The following is a 22,495-nucleotide window of genomic DNA, read 5'->3' as shown; positions in this document are numbered from 1 at the left end:
GGTTTCTTATTCCCTGTTGACACATTGCAGGAGTACCTGGACCTGGGGCTGCCACAGCTCGACACTCCGCCCACAAGTCAGGAAACAAGTGAAGATGAGGAGGCCTTCCCGTACCTGCTTTAAACCAATCCCAAAAGTAATAACTGCCTAAACCAATACCGTGAGTGAGGTGCCAGAGGACTTGGAAAAGGTTGTGTGGATGTGCCTGGGAAAAGGACTTTTACGAAGGGACGTCAAGAGCCAAGGGCACAGTGCATACTGACCCGGTGCGTTAGAACCAGCTTTGCATCAAAGCTTGTTGAGACTATGTGCGAAGTGTATTATAGGCATAAATTTATTTTTTTAAACTTGAGTGTCTCGTACTGGCCGTCACGTGTTCGAGATCAAGGGTCGTGCCTGAGTGGCGAGTGGAACGGGAAAGTATTTGCAAGTGCGACTTTTATATCTCAACAAGACTGTGTGTATTCAGTTGCTGCAGAAAGAATAATGTTTATAAGACGACGATAAGTTACCACTTCAGGGGTTACAATGATTTTACTTTGCTGCTGGGAAATTAGTAAAAAGATTGTATATTAATATTTTTCTATATGACAACCTGATCTTAACATTTACGAACAGGAAGCAGCAAATGTGAGTTGCAAGTTCTTGCAAGATGAGCAAGAAGAGTTTTGATATTAATTTCAGACGGTTCTATCAGTGTGCCATTAAGTTTGTAAAAACTTTTACTATGAACTTTTGCATTATATATATTGATACTGGCAGAGGCAACAAAGTAAAAAAGTGTAAAATTGTTCTTTTAAAATTAACATATCTTGTATCATCTTAGTTAGCTTTATTGGAACAGTACAATTACATTTAAATGTTTGATCCCTGTTTCAATCTTTTGTGAAAAAGTCACCTAAGCATTCACACATAAATCATTACTTTGCAATGGGAACTATATAAGTTCAGCTATGTAATTAGCCTGTACTATGTTTGTAATTATAATTAATTTTATCACTTTAGTGTGATTATTTTTAAAAATGTAACTACACAGTTTTTAGCTTTAAGTAACTTGTTCATGCAGTCTTAAAACCGCTTTTCAGCACTAAGTTACCTTTTTAATTTCAGTAACAGAAGAGTTTGGATAAAGTAGGAAAGACCTGTACGGGACTGGGTTATTAAATATTTCATATAGCTATGGACAATACAATACACAATACAGTATAACATATCAGCAGATCGAATAATGGGATTTACAGGTACTCAACTTATTGTTGGTAGTACTGCTTCAGGTGGTCAATCTTGCACAGTATCGATACCAGGGTGTACCAGATCATCACATTTGGTCTCAAATCCTGCATACCATCTACTGAAAATTACAAATCTCAACTGTTGCCATGCAGGGCCAGGCAAAGAGTCACGTTGATCATGTGTCACTATTTTAAAGAGAAAACGGACAGAAGCGCAGGTGCTAAACACTTATCTGAAATCTGATAGTCCATTCAGAATTTCAAAAGTACTAGATGCAACACAATACTTCAACTAACCTAAATCATTCTCTGCTGTTAAATTATTACTGTCCTTAATGGTTTTGTTACAATTTTCTGATACAGTTTTACATTTCAATTTCTTTTTATTATTACAAATGGTTTAGTGTCATGTGGTTAAAAGAAAACGTGCTTGAAATGCCAATAAACTGAGAATATATATACATACACACACACACACACACACACAAAATATAATATTGTGTAGTGGGACCAAATTATTACTGTCCTTAATGGTTTTGTTACAATTTTCTGATACAGTTTTACATTTCAATTTCTCTTTATTATTACAAATGGTTTAGTGTCATGTGGTTAAAAGAAAACGTGCTTGAAATGCCAACAAACTGAGAATACACACACACACACACACACACACACACACACACACACACACACACACACACACAAAATATAATATTGTGTAGTGGGACCAATTCAAAGGCAATTCTGATAGAAAATTATTCACAGATAAATCATATCTTTGTGAATAGCCATATTCAAGTTTTTTTTAATCCAAAACAATTTTTTTAAATGCCAAAGTCAAGAAAAGTCTGACAAAATCTTTCGTAGTCAGTATTTGCCAAAGAAGTGCATGATACAGTGATAAACACATATTCCTTTTCTTGATTATCAGTTAGCACTTGGAGAATTAAGATACATTATACCACACACAGATAATACTTCAGATTGGAAGGAATTATTATTTTATAATTATTATGAGGTCATATACAGACAGTGTATAAATAACTAAGGTCAAAACACTTGATTTTTTATTGCAAGTTAACAATTGTGAGATATAATATAAGAGTTAAGCTGTTGATGAGTATTATTAAACCTTTATTTCTCAATTCATTTTGTAAGACTTAATGATAGTTTTGATGTATAAATATATTTGATCGCCACTGATATTTTAGTGTGTATAAAAGTTGCCAGAAAATAAAGAGAGCAAATAATATTTTTAAGTTGAACCCAACAAAATGTCAAGTTGTTATAATGGGGTTATTTTACTTTGTTTAAATATGTATGTATTAGTGTTTTTAAATGTATAAGTTATATAGTATATTTTGGACTCTGTTGTGTGTATTCTAAATGTTCCTCAAGTAGACACTACTTTTTGTACATCAAAATGAATATATGTTAATGTATTAATATTAACTCTAGTTATTAGTTTTAAATGAAAAGAATACTACTTTAGCCTTGACAAGATTTGTTATAAATATTTATTAAATGATGTCAAATTGTTATTGATATATTTGTGACAGTGCATGTCAAAACCCAGATTTATAAGTAGATTGATTTAAGTCTACAAAAAAATTTTAATTTTAGTGCAATACTTCCATTAACTTACATATGTTATGCTGCAAAGTCAGAACAAAAACTAAACTTTTATTTGGACAGTGATAAGAAAGTCTTTTTAAATAACAACATTTATCATATTCGATAAAAAAAATTACCACTACCACCTCAAGTTACTTTTTATTTCCCAGGAGACATTTCCTCTTTACTTGCAGTATAAATTAGAGAAATCACATGGCAACAAACACTGGTTGTACAAACTGTCTTTACTGTGCATAAATGTACTTGTATCTCTTTATAACTTTCTGGCATTTGGTAAACTTTAAAACATACAAATGCTTAAAGATTTATTTTATTGTTCTGCATAATTCTGTCCTGGAACATGCTTTATTAATAAAAATTTCAAATGCATTGTGTATCACGGTCAAAATTATGCTATTTCAATTCAATAAGGACAAAAGGAATGTTTAGGTCTAATATGTGATAAATCTTTACGAATATAAACAATTTATAAAGAAAAACTCAAAAATAAATCTAGTATTTGTTGAATAATACACAATATTTAAGAATATAAAAAAAGCTACAAAAATTGTTCCAAAACTAAATGTGCTACCTGAACAGTTTGACAACACTTATCAGTTCTTTTTTTTAGTGTGTACCTTGCTATTGTTTTATCTGCTGTAGGGGACTGTTCAGCCTGTGGATGAAACCACACATTCGTAAAAATGCAACTAAATGGACTGAGTGAATCTGTCAGCAATGTACCTTCTGCAGTAGCAAATATGTTGAGTACAAAATAAAACATATTGAAGTTAAAAGAAAATGCAATGTAAACTATTGCAGTAATCCTTGTAACAGTATTTGTTTTTTTATAATTTTTGTTAGTGTATTATGTTGTATATAAAATGTTTACGTAAGTAATATTAATATGTATAGTTTGCTTAGTTTTGAAGACTGCAGACACACAGTGTGCTTTAGTATACATTTGAAAATTAAGATTAGAAAAAAGGTTTTAAGGATTTTTATAAGACTTATGTTACCATGTACACAAATTGTACCACGTGCAGAACTATACCTTTGAACTTCTAGGTAAAAATTTTAACAAAATTGTGTTTGCAGTCCAAACAAAAAATTAACATACATATATGTTCATTCAAACTAAGGTTTTCTTTTTAAATACTGATGTGGTTACTACATTTTTGTAATGTATGTCAAATATTCACAATGCCAAGATTAATAAAATACTCTCAAATATGTGCAAAGATTTTTCTCTAAATGCAAAGTTTGTACCAGATGCTTAACACACTGCCTTCACAAGACAAGGCACAAAGCAGTGCCAATAGTGTCAGCAAACATTAGCACTAAATACAAATTCAGATGTGCAAACAATCATCACAAATGCTCAAACCAGTGGTTTTCCAACCTTATAATTTGTTTTAGTTTAAGGGTTAACTTACCAGATTTCTGAGCACAAGTGTGGATTTGCGGTTGACCACATTAAACTTAAAAAAATATATTCATTGCTTTTGGCGCTAGGCCTGTGCAAATAACAGCTTTTTAGTTTGAATCACATTTGAATAGAAACATCAAAAGTTTTAATATTCACACAAGCCTATCCTGCATGTACAGTAGAGATGGGCTGAAGTTTAAAACACAAGTTTAGTTAGTTTTTTTTTTGTTCACTTTGGTTTGGAAATCGAACTCACTTTCAAAATTACATTGAACTTCGGCTTGGTGGGCAAGCCTAATTGTCTGGCTTGTAATTTTTGAGCTTTTACAATGATCATACAAGCATTAACACTATTAACAGAAATATTTTTGATGTAACTTTAATGTTTGTATGGATAAAATAAAGAGGCACACCTAAGATGGTGTTTGCTTATAATCTACATTTGCATGGAAAAAAAAGGCACATCTGAAATGTTTATAACCTTACGCATCGTTAACAAATCGTAACAGTAAATGCTGGTTACAGTGCTTTTGAAAGTTATGAATTCATATCTAGGAATTTTTCCAAAACAGTACATATACGTATCTGCCCTTGTCTTCACTCCATATTAAAATGTTCAGTTCCATGTTAATTCATCAATATTATACTTTCGCGTACACCAATTGCGAACATTAACCGATTCATTCAACGACATGGTCGACAACAGTGTAATTTTTTTCTTCTTCACGTTGACGTCAACCGGGCCTGCGTCCCAGAAGCCTGGTCAGCCTCTGCCACCTTTCCCCTCACCCCCCATTCCACTTCCCGTACTGGCAGCCGCTCCGTCATGAGTACGTAGTCGTGTGTTTGTGTTTGAATAGTGAGCCATGAACTACCTCAAGAGGGCGCTGTAGCGGCAATGCGACGCCCCCTAAATATGTAATAATAATATTGTATAGCTTTTTATTTTTTCCCCAATCATTTGTGTCGTCACTGACGGGCAGGAGGGTTTTTTTTTGTTTATTATATAAGTTTCAATAAGTTACAGACGTTGCCGGGTGGACCCCAGCAGACCCGAACACGAACGAAGTTGAAACATATATATTTTTTAATTAATTAATAACTCTAGTTTAAATAGTAATAGAGCCATGGGAGAACATGTGTTATTTTTAGGAGTGTTTTTGTATTTCTTTATATAAGATTACAAGACACTTAATCGGAAAGGCGTAACGGTAAACTGGCAAGGCGGGAAGGAGCCATGTTGCTTCGAGGGCGCCCGGCGCTCTGCCAGTTCAACGCCGCCAACGACCGAGCTAAGACGCTGCCTTCCACATCCGGGGACTTCACTCTTCAGTAATTCCGTTTCTGCTTAATTCTTTCAAATCGCTTTCACGTATCCCCGGGGCCTGCCTCAGTCGGGGGACTGTTTAACATAATCATTGTTTTCAACTCTTAACGAGTCTTTTCAAGTCTTAGTAATCACTTGTGCAGGCCACGTGCGTGGGCCTTATTCCCTGCGTTCCGATTAGGTGCCTGGGGTCTTGGAGACGCACCTCGTGTGACCGTGTACGGGAGTACGTGCCAGTATTAAACGTATTAATTCTAATTGTCTCATATTCTTTTGCACCGACCACGTGGCGACCTGTACCCCGTGAGCAGGCGTGTGGGATGCCTGGAGAGCCCACTGTTACTTGGTATAACATAAGCGTGCCCGATGCTGAGAGCGGGCCAGGTCTGAGCGTACTATGGGAGTTAACCGAGGGTCCAGTCTTGCCTCACACGGGCGACGTCACGCCCTGAGACGGATGATAGCCGGGTCCACGTGCCCTTCCACGTGGTGGCGCCCATTACCAATCGACACCGTAGCGACCCTCTCGAAACCCGAACCACAACGTTATATATATGTGAAATGGTTACCAGTAAATAAAATATGAAATACAAGTGTTTGTTTATAACACTATAACCGCATGACAACTTGTTAAGATAACAGTTTTAAATTGAATGTAATACTGAAAATAATTTCCATCATTAATGGTTTGGCCAGCAGCAAAATATAGTATAATTTTTTTTAACTACATAATAAATGTGGAAGTTAATATTAACTGGCGCTCGGAAAATTTGGTGGCTCGATTTAGGCTCAACTACAATTTGCTGGAGCTTGAGCTCGGCTACGTTAGGTGTAAATTTTTTTAAAGCTCGGCTCTGCTCAAATGATAATAATGAAGGCTCACACATCTCTAATTTTCATTATTGAAAACTGCATAATAAATTGTAAGTACTATTTGCATCTTCATATAAGATGTGAAACCGCTCTGTATTAGGCATGCTTAGTATAAAAATTTCTGGGTGTCATTTCATGAGGAAATAATTTGAGTGTACGGAAGCTGTAAAAAAAAACTTTTTTTTTCCTCCTACACTCAGATAAGAATCTATACTTTAAGCCACGATAAGCAGGAAGAAAAGATGAAGGTTGACACTGACATGTATTTTTTTTTTGCCCATGTCCCTTGTATAAAGTTGAGGGAAAGGGTCTGTGCCTGGAACTTGTCAACCAACAGTATTTTGCAAACAAAAAGGGGAAAAGTACTTTGAACTACCAAGCTTTTGAATTTTGCAGCATAAAAAGAGACCACAAAAACCAGCAGTGAAGTTTCACCAGGGTGTCTAAAAATACCTAATGAACCACTTTTATGACTTTTTCTGAACATTTAAACAAAATTTCCCTATAATTCTTTTTTTTTTTTTATCAAAGCATTCTTTTTAAATCTACATACAACCAAAATAAAGCATAAGCAAATGAAATAAGAAATTGCCTGCTATTTGCATCTATAAACTGAAATGGGATGTCAAAAAACAAAATGTAAGTTGCCAAAAGACTGCTGGAAATTAATGTTTCATGACTTCCAACACCACTGCTGCTATTTAGGGACTTTTTGATGACATTCATAACCAGTCCTTCAGATTCCTTACCTTTTCATGAATTTCAAGACTTTCGCAACCTGTGGATACCCTGTTTGAAGTGTCGACACCAAAGAAATATAGGCTCAAGTGTGAATCCCGAGCACATGTGACTAGTATTAATTTTTTTATTTTGCTTTATATTACTTAATGCCTCTATGTAGTTGGTATATCTAGGAAAAAAATTTTTAGGTTGATGGTTTGAGTGTAGGTGACTTTATATTTTGAAGTGCTTAATTAAAAAAGATGTTAAAGCCTCCTCAATTTACGGAAATGGAAGATACCCACAGGTATTTGTTTTACTCATAATTAAACAATCAATTTATTACTTTTTTTCCCCTTTCAAATTTTTTCCCACAATTTTGCCGGCTTGTAAATAAAACCTATTCTGTCTAGATCACCCAGCTAGATTTATTACATTATAATTATTACCACTGCTAATTATTTTCCTGATAGTGTCAGCTTACACTAAAGATACTCTTACATAAGATAGTCCATTCATTATAAAAATATCTTCTTCCTTCTCCATGCAACAACAGCATAGGTACCACCAGGTGTTCATATTCCATGAAACCATGATGTAAGTACTACTATCAAATAAGGTAAGCAGCAGTTTTAGTATATTAAAACTTGATAAAACTATTATATGCCAATGATCAAAATACACAGGCTGCTTAAGTAGTAAAATGGGTAAATTATTTATTTTAACATTATGGGGTAAATTATGAGTAAAAATATAGTTTAATCAGTTTTTAAAGACTTGCCGGATAATCCAACAAATTTCTAAGAACTGTGAGTGTCAATCAGGGGCGAATATTCTACATAAGCATTGTAAGCAGTGCTTACAGTTTGAAAATGTCCTACATATGTGGTAAAGCATTCTGAAGTGGCATCTATCAATGATAAACGCTTGAACAGCTGACACACATTCTGTTATCATACCGCCTCATTGACGCCTCGCTGTTTGTAATTGTTAGACAGTGGACACCCCTCCCTAACCGCACGTCATCCCTGCAAGCTGGCTGAAGCCGGCCGAGCTGCCTACTCGCAATCTCCCCTCTGCAGCAGCGCGAAAAATGGCTAGTTTCCCCGTCGTGGACACCCCTCTGTAAGCACTTCTCCTCTTGAATACAGGCAGCTGTGAGCTCTTATTGGCCAGACCGTCACCCCCTCCCACCAATGTGCGTGCCAGAGGGAGGGCGGAGGACCGCTCAGCTGGGCATCCCGTTACCATCCGCCTGTAAGTTGACAACCCAGCCGTGCACGCTGTAAGCAGATAGCTTCCTGCTTGCAGCCACTATCAGCCGACTGGAAATTCAGACACCGCTTATCGAAGCGGGGAAAGGGGAAACTCTCCTCTACGACGATCTTAGCGCCATGATTGGCCTGTCAACAGCTTTCTTGTTTTAATCATGTAACGTACATCGATTATCAATAATTGAAACGTGGTTAAAATGCGAGATATTATAAACGCATCAGGAACAAGGTTTAGAAAATTTTTTATTTTAAGTGGTGTTAAAAATGCATTGAAAGGGTAGAACAATTTCAGCAATATCTTGAGAAACTATGTGACAGTTTCGATGATTTCTGGTGCAAAATTGAGGATAATTTGGTAGCTTGACAGAAGATAGTCAGCCCAAAAAAAGAAGGGATAGATAACATTACGGATGACAAGAATACTTGTTACAGACGATTATATTTTGAAATCATAGACACAATTAAAGAAAAAATAAGTCAAAGATTTGGTGATATTGGCAGTCTCTTCTTCATTGGTTTGCTCAATTTCATTGAGTTTTCTGTTTATTCACGATCATTTCCCGAAAAACTATTCCAGTCCTTAAAAGTTTCTTATGGATAATTCTTCGATTTTGCCAGACTGAGAAGCGAACTTTCCGTGGTTTATTCTTCAAAAGAATTTCACAAGAACAGCGTGGCCGAGTTACATAAATATTTGTACTTGAATGATTTGCACGAAACTCTTCCCGAAGCATAGAAACTTATTTGTTTGGTGTTGACGATTCCGACCACTAGTTCATCTGCAGAAAGATCCTTCTGTCCTGAAGAGAATAAAATATACAGGTATTTCCGTAACTCTCAAGGGCAATCGCGGGTCTCAGCATTGTCTTTGTTATCAATTGAAAAAAAAAAAAAAGGTATTGCAAGACCTAACAAAAAATAATACGTTTTACGACGATGTGATCAACATGTTTGCGAAGCAGGGCCGTCGAAATCAGCTTATGTATAAGTAGTGACTGGACACTTGGGTTACGTTTGGTATTTTTAGAACTAAAAACGTTAGTGCATAGCTTTCCTTTCATGACACAAAGAATTAAGTTCATGAGCGTCGTCCATCTTGGTGGAGCGAGTCACAACCAGTACCAGGCTCATCAAATCTGAGGGTGAGTTTACATCTACTAAGGCAGGGATTTACATCCACTCGTGATAAATTAGTAAATAAACATTATAAACATTTTACTAAAACAAAATTCTCTATTCCTTAGGCATGTTAGTTTTCTGAACTGTCTCCTAGTAGTAAGTTCGTAATGATTTAGTAATTTAAGTTAAAATGGTTTAATGCATTGCTTACACATGCAATCAACGCACGCCTCGCCACTGGTGTCAATCAAATTGAGGTTTGACTATAATAAAATTAGGTAAATATTTTATACATTACAACTTATACAGTGAAATTTAAACATTTGGGTTAAGAAAAATTGCAGTTGAAAGAAAAGACTGTTTATTATAACAAATATTCTGAGCTTGAGCATAAAGTTAATAAACATCTCTAAACAGGAATGACAAAAAGTGTGAAATGCAACCAGTAGAATGCAACTTACATGCAGGATTCACAGCAATGAATCCATGCGAGCTGCTGCAATTTTCAACTCTGGAAATAAATAAATAAATAAATAAATAAATAAATAAATAAATAAATAAATAAATAAATAAATAAATAAATAAATAAACGTTAATAGACACAGTAAATAATGAACACAATAACCAATTGGCAATTAGTTTTAAAAGTTTTTAAAGCAGGTACATATATACATATGTTTCCATTTCATTTAACAGAATCTCTAGTTCACATTTTACAAAATACATACACATATCCTGATTAACAGATGATTGCTGCAGTTAGATAAAACTACGTAATGAAAAGTAAGAAAATCTAAGCAAAGACTTTGTAAGTTATTAAAATTGAGTATTACTTTAATCTACCTCAACTCACATTATGCAAATGGGCTAAGTACACAAGATTTTCTAAATGTACTTTCCTACCACCTAGAAGCTGCCACTAAAACTGAAGCTAAACAATAAAGTTATGATGATACAAAGTAACGAAGGCACATCTACCCTAACAGATGATCATAAATTTAAAGATGTTCTACAAAGTGTATTAAGTGAAAATGAATATCATCATGTGTAGCTAACCCATTACTGTATTTTCCTTTCATTCAGAATCCAAATAATGATGACACAATTGGAGCTGAGATTTATGAATAATAACATATATTATCAACCATTATAAGAAAAAGTAAACAGACACCTGACTGTACCTCCCTGCACGAACCCCACTGAATGAGAACACCTTAGGAAGGCTGTTAACACAAGTACCATACTACTGAAAATGTTTTTACTGATCAACTAGTTGTGTTAACTTTTATATGCGCAACAAAACAATAATTTGCTATGGTTGCATAAAAATATTCTTTATACATATGCCGACTTCTTTTCTGCTTAGCCGATCTGCCATAAGGATATACATACAAGACTTTCTCTGCATTAACCAGGATCCATAAACTTATGTTCACTACTTAGCAATGCACACATGCATTATGCAACGCACTACTCCTCACTGAGTGATGAAGTGCAATAGTAAAGCATTGGACTGGCATTTGGCAGGACCCAGATTTAAACTCAGTTCAAACTTTTTAATTTTGTTAAATAAAAAACTTTAAGACTAAAGGTATACTAAAGGTGAGTGTATATATGTACATAAATGTGCCACACACGCACACACACACACACACTCTTTATAGTATATATATGTATATGTATATATATATGTGTGTATATATATATATATCTGTGTATATATATATATCTGTGTGTATATATATATATATCTGTATATATATATATATATATATATATATATATATATATATATATCATACTAGAGGTGGAGTGCGAAGCCTACTGGATAGTCAGATGGCCCAGTGGCCCCAGATGGGGTGCGGTCCATTAGTGCGAAACATTCCTTGTCGGATTAGTGGCGGCACCTCGTTACTCCCTCTCCTACGCTTCACTCCCTCTGTGCTTATTCACTGGAGGATTCCTCTGGAGGATTCTGCAGGCTCCCATAGGCCGCCACATGGAGTGGCGTAACTGGGACGCCATTTTTCTGGGAGCTTCGAGTTCTGTCAAGTCGACGCTGATGACGTGACACTTCAAAGTGGTGCAAGACCATTCCAGAAGGGGGCTGAGGGGTATACAAATAACTATGCCAGCCTCCAAAGCAGTGAAGTCAAGAGGGCGCGTGACCATTTGGTGAACGCAGACGGCAAGCGACGGGATTCGTGGTGCATTGAGACCGTGCTGTGTGCGATGGAGGATTGAGTACTGCGAGGCAGTGTGTTGGTACAGAGGTGCAAGGTAAGAGACGTGCAGTAAGAAAAATATAGATGAAGTAATGTGATACCTTCCACTAGTATGGATAGTTTGACAGGCGTGGTGATGAAGTTGCGAGTGGTGCGCTTTCCAGAGAGCGCGTCCCACACTGTGAGAGCCACAGTCACCTCAGGCTGCATCTCGTCAATGCTGCCAACCTGAAAGCTGGACTGCGACACGTAGTCAACACGCCAGCGCACGTCTTGCAGGCGGCTCACTGTTCAACAAAATACACATTTCATGCTGACACTCTTTGTTTTTAACTGTTGGTCTACTGTATGCTTCATGTGTAAACAAGTTCAAGTAACTAAAGGAGCTAGGTGATCATATGAACAATTTTGAAAACCCTTTATGATTCCTTCTTTCTGTTCTCTGTGTATTCTGGTGCTACATGTAAAAAATAAATACACTCTACACATAGTGAATAGCAGTCATAGGTTAAAATTATTAAAATATGACTATCAAAAATATGTCTGTCACTAGCACTGTACCGCTAATTGTAAAGAACATGAAACAAAATTAAATATCTTGGAAGTTACCAATTAAAATACTATACATTTTTTTTTTTAGATTGGCTGTTAAAAAATCAATGTAGTTATTCTAACTTGCTGTCAGTTTCATGGAAAAACTATGTTCAAATTGAAATATGTAAGGTTACTGATAGAAATATTTTAAAACATGCACGACTGTGATGAGAAACCTTTCTTCCCTACCACAACCAAAGCCCTCTACTTGCATTCAAGAAGACCTGGGTACGATTCCCAGTCTGGACATCCTGAATTCTGTTTCCTGCAGTTTCCTGAATCACTCCATGCAAATGTTGGGGTGGTTCCAAATAGTAGGCCATGATAGCCAGTTTTTTTTTTTACCAATATCACTTAGGTAATAGTGTCCGGGGGTCACCATGAGCGACCAGGGTTTTGTCCCTGGCACGGTAGAACCAGAAATTTTCCAAACTGGGGAATGTGGCAAGACGTTGCTGTAAACCGGTGGGTTTCCTCGAGTCACTCCTAATATTCCCACTCGTACATTCTACCGATGACCTCGCCGTCAATGAAATGTTACGTCGCAGTCAACCAAGCAGACGGGCCAACATCTGTGAGGGACAGCACTCACGCCTGAGGCTCCCGGCACGCAGCCGCTCGGTGATGCGGCCCACGTGGTCGCCGTGGACACGCACGGCGCCCGTCGCGTGCTCCCTCGGGAGGCCCAGCTGCTGCAGCTCGCTGCCCAGCTCGTCCCCGTCCACGCCGTGCCGTGCGGAGGACGACAGCACGAACGCCACGGCCGCCACCACCGCCTTCATGTCGCCCGTGTCTGCGGGCAAGCCTCTCTCCGTACTGACACTCAAGGGGACACTATTCCTGCAGCCAGTGGCGGTTACTGCACTTGGCTCAGGTTATTTTATTTATTTATTTATTTATTTAATATTTCTTGCATGCCTACCTACAGCTTATGGCCTTGGGCGGTAGGCACGATACAAACAACACAGATACATACAGACAGAACAAAACAATACAAAATACAAGACAACAAAACAAAACGATACACACAACATGCAACATTTAACAATTAGTAAATAATTTATTTGCAAATTTTATAATGTAGAAAATAAGAATAACACAAAAAAAAACTAACTTGAAACAATATGATTATTAACCACAAGAAAGAGAGATAAAAAAAAATTAAGTTAGGAATAGTTGTATTTTTTAAAATTTTATTTTGCTATCTAATTCAGGAAATAACCTTGCATATTTATTGTAATTTTTAGTTATTATGTTTAATAGATCATTTGTTTTACTTAACGTACAAATTAAAGATTGATTAGGACTATTGAAAGTAGGTATTCTAATTCCAGTATTGTGAAGAAAATAGTTACAATTAATTGTATTTTTGTAACAATTGTGTACAAATAATGCATCCAATATTTCTCTTCTTAATGGTAAGGAACCAAGAAGCAGTTCCGCCGCAGCCATCACTAGCTGCAGCCGGGCTATCATCACAGCTATTGGAGATCCCGAGGGCTGTGCACCAGACTAGGGCATCGGACTTCGGAATACGACGGGAACAACAGGCGGAGGAATGCCGCCCTAACCTCCAGAGTTGAAATTTATTAGAGCTAGACACTGATTTATATGTTATAAAAGGATACTAGGGCAGCTAAGTAGCATACTTGAATTTATTTTTGAGGTCTATAGTTTTACATAAAAAGAGAAAAGAGGAGGGAGGGGCTAGTGAATGTATTGTTCATTCAAATTTTGGGTGTTTTTTGTAAATGAGGGCATAAAAATTCCCTTTCAGAATTCACAGTGTGAGATTGCCACGGGACGAATGCACAGCTATAGACTAGTGACTAACAGTCTATTTCAGGGGTCGGCAGACTTTCGAGTGAGATGAGCCAAATACTAAGTAAACAGATTCTCCAATTTTTTTTTTTAGAGAGAAACATGCATTTTCTCTGTCTCTAAATGGAATTTTAAGATGATAAAAATAACAAGATAAAATCAAAATATTGAATACACAAATTCAACGCAAAGACTTAAAAATAAAGGCTACTTAAGAAAAAGACATGTAAATTAAAAAAGAATTACGGTAGTCATTATAAGAGCTCTACTGATAAAACAAGAAAACCTAATTTATTTTAATTAATTAATTATTAAAAAAAAAAGCACCTGGGTGATTGCGATGGTGGGGTGGTGCGATGGTAGGGGCGTGAGCGAGCAGGTTGACATGTGTTATAATTGTGCTGTTTGATTTTGTTTTGCTTTTTTTTTTGTGCTGTGGCAGCGCAGTGAGTTGTACAGCTGTAAAATCCTATGAAAAGAGACGCATGCGGCTCGCGAGCTGCTGTCTGACTACCCCAGGTCTATGTGCACTATGCAGAACACCTTGAAATAATGAAGTTGCTTGGTTTCTGGGTATTAGCTGTGTCCAAGGTGAATATATCACCAAAGTTTTGGTCGACATTGCAGTCCCCATCATCAGGGTAGAGTTAACTACTCATTAAGGTAACCTTACCTTAAATGTCAGTGATATATTTGCCTTGGTCGCGGCTACTTCAAAAAATGGCTGCGAAGGCCTGCAATCTTTATTACCTTAAAAGAATTTTGTTCATGATGAACTAAAAAAATATAACAATCGCAAGTTTGTTCAATTTTTTTTCATAACCTTTCTGTGGTGATAATTTTTGTTTAGGTACACTATGTAGTGTGCAAAGGTGTTACTATATAGTAGTGTGTCACAGTTTACCGAGTTACAGTTGGCCTCGGCAGATGGCGATACTGAATTTATCACCTCAGCTAAATGTTGTTTCTTTGAACACAGTCATTACTGTTGTGTACATGTACTAATTTCTTACAGAACTGACAATATTTAGTGAAGTTATGTTAAAAAAGATTTTATGACTGCTAGCAACAACTTGTCAAACTTACCAAATTTAGCATCTGATGTCAACTTCTTAACTTTTTCATACTGAAATAAAAATAAAGTAACACTATGTTAGTTAATAAACATTAAAGTCAAAACAGAGCAGTATATATAGCAAATAAAGCATAAGAATTTTGCCCATCTGACTTAGTAAATGTAGTTTGTTTACAAGCTGTGTGGGACACTAAGACAGTTGTCACTATAATGTTTCTTACACTGTTTCCACACAAACAGAACTATATAAAAATAATACTGACATATTAAGTTATCCTCTCATTCCTAAAATTTAATATTTACAGACAAATGAATTTAACTTTTTTTAATTATTTGTATGCATAAAACAAAAAAACTATATGCAGGTACATTTCATACAATTTAATTTGGGAAATAAACATAATAGTTCTTAGGAGAAGTCTAACACATACCATGTCCAGAAAATAATACTCAAGTTAATTCGTAAAAAGAAATTGCAAGTCTAAAGAGAAGTTCATACAAAAAATTAGCTAAATACAATCTCTGACTAGTGACTAGCAAAATATGGCATATTAAGCATTATTTGCTAGATACCTGCTTTATTTATGAATGACACTGTTAATATCACAACATGTCTGGTATAGCTTAGATGAAAACAAAAATAAAAAAAATCATAAATTATTAAATCATTGTATTCTTTAAAAAATGTTTTCTAACTGAAAATATCAAAGTGTGGCAACGAATATTACTATAGAGAACCACCATGTCCACTATCAGCAAAAAACAAGATTTCAATGGCTATGCAAAATGAATCCAAAAAAATAAAATAAAAAAATGTGCCAGTTGAGTGGTGACAAATGTAACTCTGATCCTCACAATCAGAGACTCGGGTCGCTGATGCGCCAGGGCAGGAAGGGACTATGTCTCATCTTGTGAATCATTAGGGTACTGGTGGTGCCTAATGACACGTGAGAACCACACTCAAGTATTATATTTGTTACCAGGCAATCCCTGGGCTTTATGCAGACTGAAGAAGGTTCATTTAAGGAACTAGAGGAAGTTTTTTTTAAAATCTAAGGATGATAGTGATTTTCCTCTTATTTTGCCCCAACCTTAAACGTAACTGTAAACGGAAAACATACATTAATTTTTTAGAACCTTTTAATTACAAAGCCTTAGGGTAATCAATTATTTTTTGTTTGTCCACTCAGAGAATTCAAAGATGCAGACAGTAATTAATTTTCCTCTTAATTATAAAGTGTGCAAAATTTTATCAAGAAGTATCAAAATTATGCTTAAAGGGGTATGGAGGTAGTTTTTCGAAATTTCATGTACACTAAAGTAAAGGTCAGTGAGCAAAATTTAATCAATTTAAAAAACCCACAGACTGTCTTCTTTATTTAATATCACATATGCAACAAGTGTGTATGGACAGTCAAGAACTGCAAATGCACAATCAAACAAGGCCATGCGCAACATGTGAAAATACGACCTGGTGTAGGAACAGTGTATGGCTGACGCTGACCTCTTTAATTAACCACTCTGTGTTTATTTCCAAAGAAAATGACGGTACGCTGAGCCAGAGCGACCAGCTGCTAGTGCGCCACTGAGACTTGAGATCATTCGGAAGCAACGGACAAAAGGTGTGGCGTCCAATTCCACCATTTTCATGGACGTGTGACAACAGGAAGAACCAAGGCGATGATGTAACAAGTCAGTATGTGACGACAGGCCGTCATAATCAGCTCAGTGATAAACTAAATAAAGACATGCCGAGATTCAGGTGGTTTTGAAAAATTAACAAATATAATCTAAGGCAGGAAGGACAGCAGTCATTCAACCTACAGTCGTATGTACAAGTGAATACATGCATAAGAGTAACAGTTGGACTATTGTCATTATCTGGAAACGGTCTGACTTGTTAGTACATTGAAAAGATTAGCCCCAATTCAAAAAGATGATGCATGTCCTTCATATGCTCATCCCCAATTTAAAAAGTTGATATATGCTTAATATGCTAATTTCTAAGACCAAAGCCTTTCTTAAAAACTTAATGAATCATTTGCATGATGAAAATTTTCAGTCCCATTTAAGGCTAACTAGTTTGGCAAATAGATGATTCCAGGAAGAAAAAAAAACAGTACATACATCATAATCCAAATAACTATTTTTAAAATAAATTTTATGACTATATGAGAGGTTCAGAACTTATTGGTGAGAGTCAAAACATTTTCATCTTTAAGCTAGTTAAATATTTCACCTCTTTGGCATGGCAAACTCTCACTAAACACACTTGCTAAAAATTTTAACTTAACAGCACTATGTTCCTTATATTTTAACTAAAAACTATTACAATTGAAATACTTTCCAAGAAGCAAATGTAATTAAAAAAAATTATTAAAAAAAAACATTACGTATTGTAAAAGAAAACTGAGAAACATAATTATAAAAAAAATGGGTCTTGCACTTAAAATTTTTTTAAATAATGTTGGATCTTAATAATTTTGATTTATAATGTGTTGATAAGTAACTAATCAGGAAACAAATATCAAATATAGATTAAAACTGAGAAAACATTTTTATGAAGACAATATGTATATAGGGACAACTACTATCACCTATTAAAAAAAAATTATTTGTATCAGAGTTTTAAATTTTGAGTATGTGATGGATATCACTACAAACCATCCCCCTCATCCAATAACACGCGAAGGAAAAATGTTTTGTGATTTAATAACTTTGACACTAAAAACTATGAATCTGAGTACGTGATTCAACATACTTAAGTGTAATTGTATGAAGAATGTAAGAAGCATGTTTGTAAAATAACACAACAGATAAAAAAAAAATGTATAATGTTAATAGCATTTGAATCAAAACATCAGTATGTCACACATGCGCATTGTACCAAAAGTCTGTATGTTATTTAAAAACATGTGCATCAGTAGCTTGGGTCTGAAGGCGAAGCACAGATGTAATATCGTTATCTCGGCTGGTAATGGAGGTGAAGAGCAAGACTGTCTCAGAGGACAGGACTAAGTGGCTTAAGAGCTGCTGTCGCCTTTCCTTACCCAACTCCATTCTCTCCTTCTGTGCTGCAATCAGCCACCCCTGCCGTCCACACAGCGGGTGTTTTCTTGTGCTTCCAGCCACAACGTAGTAATACTTATAACGTATTCTTATCGTGTTAAAAAAAATGTTAAATAAATTGAAATTTCCTAAAGGAAAATATCATGATCATCCTCTATTACCTCCAAACCATCATTTAATTTCCGAAAAACTGTTTTTCAAAAACATTTCAAAATGAAATACAACCCTAAAATTGGTATCACTTTTTTTTGTTGGTATCACTTTTTTTTGAAAGCACAGTTCCTAAATCAGGGTGTCTGCAAGTACCTGGTAAACCAATTTCAGAACTTTTTCAGCATCTTTTAATAAAAATTTTCTAGTATCTTTTTTATTTATCACAGGGTACACTTTATGTACAATCATAAAAATAAAACATAGTAAGAAACATCTATTATTCGTAGGGAACATTATAATGCCCATTATGGAAAGCTAAAATGGTTTCAGACATAATTTATGCATGATTTCAGTGAACAGTCTTCAACTGCCAATGTCCAGACACATCCATCAGTAATAACACATAAGCATGCAATAAAACACGCGTAAAATTAATGTGGTATAACGTTTATGCCAAATACTATATTTTATAAAATACTGTAACCCTAAATCCTATTGAGTAACTGGCTAATTCATTATTTTAATAATTTAAAAAATACAGAAGTAAGCAAACAACTTGTTTTTTAAAAAAGCTAAAACAAGTTTCAGATCTTATTTTTATGTTGAATATTTGATTTTAAAAAAGTTTACTTTTTTATTAATTGATCGACTTGAGCAATATGTATTGTATAAAACAAAGATACATTATTTCAGACATTTCATTAGGTTTTTCTGCTTCCGTAATAAACAAATAACATTCCACAATTCCATAACTTGAGATCTATATCAGTAATTATCACGGAAAATCTGTAAAACTTGGCAGCACTGGTTAACGCACGGCTATAAACTGAATTTAGGCATCGGAAAATTTGATGCAAATTAGCACAATTGCTGCTAGAAACTGAAGTTCACTGGCTTACAGCACCATTATTATTCATTTCAGGACTTTTTCATGATTTTTGAGACCAGTTCTCCAGTTCATTACTTTTTAATGACTTTCACGACCCATCAACACACTGTAAATATTTTTCATACATTTCTTTGGCACTACCAACATTTTTTTTGGCTACTTTGAGATGCCTGGAAGCAGTAGCAGCCTTAGGCCTTGAGCCAGTTACTTTAATAGGGATACAATATTTTTAAGAAGGGACTAACCAGTAGGGGGGAGGGGGGGGGGGGTTAGGAAGCATGGAATACTCCAAGCCCTCCTCTGGAAAATTTTAAAAATAACTTCTTTCACACGAACTTTTAAGCAAATCTGGAAATTCAAATTCAAAGATAGTTTTGTTAATTTATCTTTAAAAGTTCTGATTTTTTTTCTAATATATTATCTTCTGGTAGTTTTATAAATTTTAACAATCAAATTCTGGTAAAATTGCATCATAATAAGAAGCAATGAAATATTTGAAAGGTTTTCTAATGTATCATGAATTTGAATGATACATGCTAAAAACAATTTAATTTTTCTTTTCCCATTAATGTCCAGATGTTTAACAGAACAATATAAATCAAGAGAAATAAAAATAAAGGACTGGCGCGGGGCCGTGATAATCGCGGGGCCCCAGGCGATTGCCCGGCTTGCCTGTACCCTGGAGCCGCCCCCGCCTGGAAGAGTCTAGAGCCTTTTCCAGGCAGGGAGGTAAGAGAGAGAGCATTCAGTTACTGGCACATCAACTGCTACATTATATACTGCTGGAAGTAGAAAACTTTCGGTATTTTAAAAGGAGAACATTAATTCAGTCAGCAGGACTTACATCCATGTCTTCTCCGATTAGTGACTTGGCAACAAGCTGACAGAGTGATTTCATCTTCACGGAGGACTGCAAACAAGAGTATACGATACAGTTATGTAAGACTCTCACGGGCAGGAGACAGCCACGAAGGTTACCATAGTGCAAAGTGTAGAGTATACTGACCAGTTTCGCGAGGGTGTTGATCTCTGCTAGCACCCAGTCAGGGCAGTCCAAGTCCCCGCAGAACCGAAACCTCTATAAAAATACACTTGCATCAAACTAATATTTCATTTAATAGGCTAAATAAAAGGGTAAATTTTCAAATTTTTTTTCACACTTTTGCATTACAGTAAAACCCCGGTTAATAGAACTAAAAGGGAGAAAGGATTGGGGGAGGAGGGATTTGGATAACATATATTTCTATTTCTATTTTTTATCTTAATACAGTATGCAAATCTGAAATTTTAGAAAGTCAAATAAATTAAAAACACTCTTTGTAGGCTACACTGTTTTTTTATTTAAATAAAAATTACTTTTTTTTTTTTAGGATTACAGTGCATACAACAATGTAAACTTAGTATGTATTACTCATTCTAGAAACTCAGTAAATTTTGTTATTAGTTTCTTACATACCTCCCAATTTTTTTGAGCAGTAATGTCCCACCATAGTTTTATTAGAAGGTCAGCCGATTGACTCACTGTGTTGTTCAACAAAACTTAGGGCAACCAAAAATAACAACACATGAACTTTTTTTAGATTTGCAATTTCGGAGACATTTTGGATAATATGGATTTTGGTTAACCGGGGGTTTGCTGTACCTAAGAGTAATTATAAATATGCCAAAATATTGCTAGCAAATTTAACAATATTTTGGCATATTTTAAATTCATATAAATGATTTAAGTGTTAAATAAATAACATTTAAAAAATTTATCTCCTATTTACTTCACCCCCTATTTACACTATGTTACCCTATTTAAGTAAATATTGTATTAATAATTTTATTTCCCATCATATCTGAAACATTTTCAAGCAGTTGTGTTACTGATTGAAACTAATGACTAGATTTTTGGATGCAAAATGTACTCAATGGTCATGATCATATAGGGCAGCAGCACAACCCCCCTCCCCCCAAAAATTCTACATCCAAGTGGTTTAGAGCCCATGATAATTTCCAAGTGCCTCTGTGTGACAATCGTGCAACATGAAACTATTTCTTTGCCTTTTCTTTTTTTAGGATGAACTTATATCTGGTTTTTGGTACTCTGATTACATGAAATAGCTTGAACCTAACTGAACTACAGAGATTGCAGCTTCTCATTATTTCTTTAATCCTGTAATTATTTTTCCCACATCACTAGAACAGACAATTTTCAAGGATAGTCTGCCACCCTCCCAAAAAAATTATTATTATTAAGTTCTGATGAATTTTACTAAAATAAACTAGGCAATCAAATAAAATACAAAAGATACACAGCTATTATTATTGACAATGAGCTGTTAACTCACCATTTTGTTTCTTGTCCACTGCTGTCAGTGCCTGCAACAAAGAAAAGCATTTTTGGGAATCTATAAAAAAAATGTTGTTAAAAGTTAAAAGATTTTTAAGATTTTACTTAACTATAAAATGGCAAAAAACAATTTTTTTTATTTGTCTCTAGTTTTTTTTAATCATTTATAAATAACTTTCAAATTATTTTGAAAAACTTTTTCATAATCAGTCGCTAAAAGGTAAAACAAAAGTATGGTGTCAAAGTTACTCTACTTTTAAGTTATCTAATGGAATTAAGCTGGAAAATTTTAAATTTTTGTGGGAAAATATAAATTTTCAAAAAAATTCAGTTTAGAGACCTTTACACAAAAATAACTTTAGCCAGGCGAGTTAACACCGTGGTTCTTGACATTAACCCTCATAACACCTTTTGTGTTTTTACCTCACCCGTATATTTATCCAATAATAATTCTGATACATTTCAAGAACAACCATAAATCATAGCATCTCTCAACCAATGCAAGCATAAACAAATATACTGATAAGCTGTCATTGGTTTACCACAAGCTAACTATTTGACTAACTTAATGTTGAAATTTTTTGAAATTGTAAAGTCAAGAGTGCTCAACTTAAAGTTTACGAGCTCGATTGTATAGTGCCAAATTCATCGAGAGAAATTAAGGGCAATGGGGACAAATAATTTTGTCTGGCACCATTTGTATTATTTCATGTACAACTTTCTAATAGCAACAAATTTTAAAAAAT

At 35.1% G+C, this 22,495-nt stretch overlaps 2 protein-coding genes across 4 annotated transcripts in view; one reads left to right on the top strand and one right to left on the bottom strand.

Moving 5' to 3' along the window:
- The window catches only part of LOC134530614 (fibroblast growth factor receptor 4-like), a 314,560-nt gene extending 310,225 nt beyond the window's left edge, over positions 1 to 4,335 (top strand). For all 3 annotated transcript variants that reach the window (XM_063365607.1, XM_063365609.1, XM_063365608.1), the window contains exon 22: positions 31 to 4,335. In XM_063365607.1, coding sequence (XP_063221677.1) covers positions 31 to 123 — 93 coding nt within the window. In that variant the 3' untranslated portion in view covers positions 124 to 4,335. The remainder of the gene's footprint in view (positions 1 to 30) is intronic.
- A 5,597-nt stretch (positions 4,336 to 9,932) lies between these two features.
- The window catches only part of LOC134530615 (COMM domain-containing protein 4), a 40,500-nt gene continuing 27,937 nt past the window's right edge, over positions 9,933 to 22,495 (bottom strand). Inside the window, exons 2-8 of the mRNA XM_063365610.1 lie at positions 21,748 to 21,778; positions 20,421 to 20,492; positions 20,259 to 20,324; positions 15,315 to 15,354; positions 13,000 to 13,200; positions 11,915 to 12,100; positions 9,933 to 10,099 (exon numbers count right to left, since the gene is read on the bottom strand). Of these exons, the coding sequence (XP_063221680.1) occupies positions 10,059 to 10,099; positions 11,915 to 12,100; positions 13,000 to 13,200; positions 15,315 to 15,354; positions 20,259 to 20,324; positions 20,421 to 20,492; positions 21,748 to 21,750 (609 nt within the window). The 5' untranslated portion in view covers positions 21,751 to 21,778 and the 3' untranslated portion in view covers positions 9,933 to 10,058. The remainder of the gene's footprint in view (positions 10,100 to 11,914; positions 12,101 to 12,999; positions 13,201 to 15,314; positions 15,355 to 20,258; positions 20,325 to 20,420; positions 20,493 to 21,747; positions 21,779 to 22,495) is intronic.

This window comes from Bacillus rossius, chromosome 3, assembly GCF_032445375.1.
Source record: "Bacillus rossius redtenbacheri isolate Brsri chromosome 3, Brsri_v3, whole genome shotgun sequence".
NCBI classification, from domain to species: Eukaryota; Metazoa; Arthropoda; class Insecta; order Phasmatodea; family Bacillidae; genus Bacillus; species Bacillus rossius.
Note: the sequence above shows the minus strand (reverse complement) of the source record. Positions and strands in the feature narration are given on the sequence as shown.